Source organism: Arachis ipaensis, chromosome B02, assembly GCF_000816755.2.
Source record: "Arachis ipaensis cultivar K30076 chromosome B02, Araip1.1, whole genome shotgun sequence".
NCBI classification, from domain to species: Eukaryota; Viridiplantae; Streptophyta; class Magnoliopsida; order Fabales; family Fabaceae; genus Arachis; species Arachis ipaensis.
The window spans coordinates 9,125,998-9,132,505 of record NC_029786.2 but is presented as its reverse complement, the minus strand read 5'-3'; the positions used below and the strand labels follow the sequence as shown (position 1 = coordinate 9,132,505).

Sequence of the window (6,508 nt, the reverse complement as noted above, 5' to 3'; positions counted from 1 at the left end):
TAAAGAAACAATAGATACATTAGCCTCAGTTGAGGAACCAGTAAGGGAAAGTGATCATGTTAGTGCCATACTCAATGGCTTAACAGAGAAATATGGACCGTTGATTACAGCTGTAGTCTCAAGATCATCTAGTGCCTCAGTAGGAGAGTTAGAGTCTTTGCTTTTTGCACATGAAAGTATGATAGAAAAATTCAGGAGGTCAGATTTGTCAATCCAAGAAAATATAGCTCAGTACTCAAACAATTATGGAGGTCGAGGGCATTTCAAAGGAGATTTCAGAAGTGATTTCAGAAGACGAGGTGGAAGAACGATGAGAGACGGTTTCTCTGGCAATGAAAGAAGGGCTTATGGAAGGTCTGATGGAGGATTCAATGACAATGATAGAAGATTTGCCAGTGGTGGTCAAAATGACAGACGATATGATGGTGGAGGTAACAGATCAGTTTGTCAGCTATGTGATAAGGTTGGCCATACAGCTCACAGATGCTGGTTCAGGTATGATTCGTCATGTGGGAATGAAAGCCAGATTTCAAGAGAGGGTTATGAGCATACACAAGTCAGGCCACAGCCACAAGCTCACTTGAGTACTCTAAAAACACCATCCACCAGCTATGATCAAAACTAGTATCCGGACAGTGGTGCGACACACCATATGACACCAGATCCTCAAAATGTGATGAGCAGCAAAAGCTATGAGGGGTCAGAACAAGTAATTGTGGGAAACGGAACAGGTTTGTAAATCACCTCTATTGGAAATTTCCATTTTTAAAAATTGATTTGAGTTCTAGAAAGTTTTTGTTGCAAAAATTGTTACATGTGCCTAAAATAACCAAAAATTTTTTGAGTGTGTATCAATTCTGCTATGATAACAATGTGCTTTTTGAGTTTGATGCTCATGGTTGTTGTGTCAAATCACAAGAAACCAAAGAGTTGATTTTACAGGGTGAAGTTGATTAGGAGATGTATAAATTTGTCAAGATTTTTCCTTCAATAAGTTCAGCTGCTTACAACTCCACCATGTCCACAACTGAGCAATTTCTCTTGTGCGTGAAAGGTTGGGACATGCAGCAAACAAAGTAGTTAGTGCAGTCTTGAAAGATTGCAATTTGTCATTTGTTGAAAATAAAGAGCTTTGTACAGCCTGTAATATAGGCAAGTCACACCAATTACCATTTCCAAGTTCAAATATAGTGTATCAATCCCCTTTAGAATTAGTGTATTCAGACATATGGGTCCTGCTCCTATGCTAGATTTGAAGAGAAACTTCTATTTTGTTAATTTTATCGATGCATTTTCTAAATTTACTTGGCTTTATCTAATTAGAGCACGGTAACAATTCAAATAAGTTTTCTTTAATTTTCCAAAGATGGTTGAATTACAATTTGGCACAAAAATTAAATTGTTTCAATCTGACAATGCTACTGAGTATGTTAGCTTATCAAAAGAACTTCAATCACAAGGGATCAGGCACAGATTTTTATGCCTTCATATCCATCAACAGAATGAAACTGTAGAGCGCAAACACAGGCATGTAGTAGAGATGGAAATGACACTTATGGCTGGTTCTGGAGTGCCAATGAGATACTGGGGTGATGCCTTTCTCACTGCAGCTCAACTCATCAATATTCTACCAACACCAACCTTAGGAAACATGTCTCCAACAGAGAAGCTCCTTGGTAAGAAGCCAGACTACAGCTGTCCACGGGTATTTGGCTGCCTCTTCTTCTCTCACTTGCGACCGTTCAATCGTCACAAGCTTGAGTTTTGGTCAGCACCCTATATGTTCTTGGGATATGGTACTGCTCACAAAGGGTACAAATGTCTCACACCAGAAAGCAAAGTGGTGATCACACGAAATGTTGTGTTCAATGAGATGCAGTTTCCTTTCAAAATTGAAAAACATCTCATGAATGTCACTGATGAGCAGAACAAGTCTGAGACAATTACACCAATGCCAGCCATTCCTTTGATTCCCAGCCCTCCCCTACCTCCATCCCATGTCACAAGCCACTCGGGAGCTTTTCAACTCTCTTCTCAACCCTGCTCTCAAGCTTCCATAAACACCACTTGTCCTTCTGTCACCTGTCACTCGCCTTCAGCTTCATCCCCAGCCCCAATTTCTCCCATTGCATCTCCACTCCTCATCTCTCAGAGAGCACCCTCAGCCACACTTATCCCAGTCCCAATCTCAGCTCTAGAAATTATTCTTCCAAGTTGTGAACCTATGCCTAGTACTCAAAACATACACCATATGATCACTCGAAGCAAGACTGGCAGTCTTCGACCAAAGGTTTATCATGCTGCAGTGGAGCCACGGTCAATGAGAGAGGCCATGGTTCACCCGAACCGGAAAGAAGCCATGGATCAAGCCCTGCTTAAGAACATGACATGGCAGCTTGTACCTCTACCAGAGAACCGAGAAGCTATTGGCAGCAAGTGGGTCTTTAGAGTCAAGTATAACGCTGACTGTGACGAACGGAATTTTTGCGCAGTCTAGAATTTTCACAATTAAGTTCTCGTTGCAAGTATAGCTTCTAGACCGACAAGAAATCCTTTCGTACAAAAGCTTTGGTTGTCACAAGTAACAAAACCCAATATAAATTATTACCGAAGTATTTAAATCTCGGGTCATCTCTCAAGGAATTGCAGGGAGGTGTATTTATTATTGGTTATGGAAAAGGTATCTTTTTGGGTTTTTTGAAATAGGTAACAGGGAAATAAATTAACAATAAAGTAAATAAATAATCATGAAAACCATTGCAAGGAATAAGAACTGGAAATCCCATCCTAGTTATCCTTATCAGGTGTGATGAGAAATATTTATTGCTCCCACTTAGTTAACCCTTACTAAATAAAGGAAAGTCAAGTGGACTAATCAATTTGATTCCTCAAGTCCTAGTCAACTCCTGTGGAAAGACTAGCTTTAGAGGGATCCAAATCAATCAGCAATTTCCAATTTTCAATCAACAGCTGAGTTTGACAACTCAAGTGTCACCAATTACTCAACCAAAGTAAAGGGGGGAAATCTAAATTATTTATATCATAAATAGAAGAAAGCAATCATAAATCTGAAATACCTCAAATTGCATTTAAACATAAATTCAAATCTAATATGAAGAGTTCATAAGCCAATTTGGCAACATAAGTAATTACCAAAAGAAATAGAGCAACTAAAGTAATAGAGTAAATAAAAGTAGAAGAGAAACTAAAATAAAGGAACATTGAACCTAGAATGAAAAAATAACCATAAACTAAGAGGAATCCTAATCCTAAAAACCTAAGAGAGAGGAGAGAGCCTCTCTCTCTGGAACTACATCTAAAACCTAAATTTGTGAATTATGAATGTTGTATTTTTTAATGAATGGATTCCCCCACTTTATAGCCTCTAATATGTGTTTTCTGTGCCGAAAACTGGGTCAAAAACAGCCCAGAAATCGTCCCCAACATTTGCTCTTAATTCTGCAGATCGCGCAGGTCACGCGTATGCGTCAATCACGCGTGCGCGTGATTTGGCAAATTTTCTTGTCACGCGTACGCATCAGGCACGCGTGTGCGTCTTTTGTGCAGACTCCAATCCACGCGTACGCGTCAGGTACGCGCACGCGTCGCTGTAAATTTCTCCATTCTGCGCACTCGCGTGAGCCATGCGTGCGCGTCGGTGCTCGCTGGTCATCTCCTTAGTTTCTTGTGTTCCTTCCATTTTTGCAAGCTTCCTCTCCATTCTCTAAGTCATTCCTGCCCTATAATCCCTAAAATTACTTAACGCACATATCACGACATCGAATGGTAATAAGAGAGGATTAATATTAGCAAATATAAGGCCAAAGAAGTATGTTTTCAATCATAGCACAAAATCAGGAAGAAAAACGTAAAACATGCGAATTGTATGAATAAGTGTGAGAATAATGGATAAAATCCACTAGATTAAGCACAGGATAAACCCTAAAAATGGGGTTTATCAGACAGCACACTACAAAAGTACAAGGCTAGGCTGGTCACTCAAGGCTTCTCTCAGAAACCTGGGTTCGATTTCATAGAGACCTACAGTCTGGTAGTCAAACCAACTTCAATCAGGATAGTCTTAACACTTGCATTGGCAAACAATTAGTCAATTAGACAATTGGATGTCAACAATGAATTTTTACATGGAGAGTTACTTGAAGATGTGTATATGCGACAGCCACAGGGCTATGTGCAAGGTGATGGGAAGCTGGTATGCAAACTTACCAAGGCATTATATGGCCTGAAATAGGCTCTGAGGGCCTGGTATCATAAGTTGTCTACAGCTCTGCATCAGCTTGGATTCACTGTCACAGCCTCTGATGTTTCAGTCTCCACCAAGTTTGATGCCAATGCTACCACCTTTGTACTTGTGTATGTAGATGATGTGATCATCACTAGAAGCTCAACAAGTGCTATGATGGCTGTAGTGAACCAGCTGAATTGCAAGTTTGCACTCAAGGATATGGGCGATCTTCATTATTTTCTAGGCATTCAGGTTAGCAAGACTAAGGGTGGTGGATTGTTACTCAGCCAAGAGAAATACGTTACCAATTTACTAGGAAAGGTATGTATGACGGGCTGCAAGCCCTGTAAAACACCTCTCCCATCATCACTGAAAATCTCTCAGTTTGGTGGTGACAGGTTTGATGAACCAGCCCTTTATCATTCAGTGGTAGGAAGTCTTCAATATCTCACCATCACAAGACCAGAGCTCGCCTATGTTGTAAGCAAACTCTCTCAGTTCATGCAAGACCCATTGGAATCGCATTGGAAACTAGTTAAAAGAATCCCTAGGTATGCAAGTGGAACAATCAAATATGACTTACATCTCCGTAAGAATGACTCGTTGAACATCACAGCCTATTGTGATTCGGATTGGGGAGGAGATCCTGATGACAAAAAATCAACTGGTGGTATGTGTGTTTTCTTAGGAAGAAACTTGGTTTCCTGGTCTTCTAAGAAGCAATCTTTGGTGGCCAGGTCAAGCACAGAGACTGAATACAGAGCTATGGCAGATCTAATTGCAGAACTTATATGGATCAAGAACCTGCTAAGTGAGCTAAGGGTCACAGCTTCTATTCCCACCATATATTGTGACAACCTGAGTGTTGTGCTTTTGGCAAGCAACCCCATCCTGCATTCAAAGTCTAAACACTTTGAAATTGATCTTCATTTTGTGAGGGACTATGTAGCAAAGGAAGTGGTAAAAGTTAGCCATGTTTCGGGATCTGTTCAGTTGGCAGACATTCTGACAAAGGCAATTTTCTTTGGAATGTTTGACAATGCTAGAGCAAGGTTGAATGTTGAGACAAATTTGCTGTGTAGTGCCACTGCTGAAGGGGTAGCAGGAATAGTTAATGAGCCAGCCATGCCTAGTAATGAAGGAGCCTTGCAGAATGGCAGCAAACCTAAAGACTTTAGCAGCAGAGTGCATGATGGAGTAAGTGTTGAGCAACATAATAAAATCAGATAGCATGGTGTATGATAGAGTAGTCAGCTTATATAACCAGTTGTATGTGTTAGTTATAGTGTTGTTATTGTAATCACAACTCTAATTCACTTTTACCAAATTAGTTAAGCAAGCTACTCTCTCTTTCTCTTCAATTTCTCTTCTCTTCTTCTTCAATCTCTGCTCTCCTCTTTTTTTTTTATCATATAGAATTATGTAAATAGTTAAGAAAGCTATGATTTGAATAAGGCAGGTAGTTATGATCTTTGACTAAGTCAAAGAATAAATTGCTAACATATATGTTGTAAATAAATAAGATGATAAAACTCAAGTTGATATTTACAAGATGATAAAATGTAAGTTAATATTATCAATTTGTTACATAACTTAATAAAATTGAATGGGTTAATGTTTAAATTCGTCCCTGAAAGATCACGCGATCTTCATTTTCGTCTCCGAATGATTTTTTTAATCAAATTAGTCTCTGAAAGATAAACTGTTAGTCAAATTAGTCCTTCCGTTAATTAGATGATGACATGTCACGTGACATGAATACGTGACATGCCACGTGGCAGGTCAGTAACACGTGGCACGCCACGTGACAGGTCAGTGACACGTGGCATGCCATGTGTCACTTGACATATAAAAAAGTTTTTATTAGTCAAAATAGTCCTTGAAAGTCCAATAATAATAATAATAATAATAATAATAATAATAATAATAATAATAATTAACCAACAAATTTTCAATATTTTGTAAAGTTTGAAATTGAAGCAAAATTTGTGGATCTTCTTGAATTTTGACTTTAAGTATCACTACCATTACATCCTATATATAAGTAATATCGTAATGGAAAAAAAAAAAGATGTAATAAAAAAAAAAAGTGGTATAACTTTGTTTAGATTAACATACATAAATTTTTATTTTGAGCATATAACTTTGTTTAGGTTAATATACATAAATTTCAATTTTAAGTATATATGTAAGAAAAATATTTTAGAATAGAAAAGAATAAGAGAGATTTTGAGAAGAATTAAAGGAGAGAGATAATTTTAT

General features: G+C 38.3%; 1 protein-coding gene across 1 annotated transcript; it reads left to right on the top strand.

Moving 5' to 3' along the window:
* On the top strand, positions 4,172-5,476 carry LOC107626777 (uncharacterized mitochondrial protein AtMg00810-like). Its single transcript, XM_016329679.1, has 2 exons — positions 4,172-4,213; positions 4,298-5,476. Exons 1-2 carry the CDS (start codon positions 4,172-4,174, stop codon positions 5,474-5,476), a joined length of 1,221 nt encoding a protein of 406 aa, XP_016185165.1.

Coding starts and splice junctions, on each gene's coding strand:
- LOC107626777 (XM_016329679.1), top strand. CDS start 4,172: ATGCGACAGCCACAGGGCTATGTGCAAGGTGATGGGAAGCTG. Junction 4,214..4,297: donor TGCAAGGTGATGGGAAGCTG/GTATGCAAACTT, acceptor GCTCTGCATCAG/CTTGGATTCACTGTCACAGC.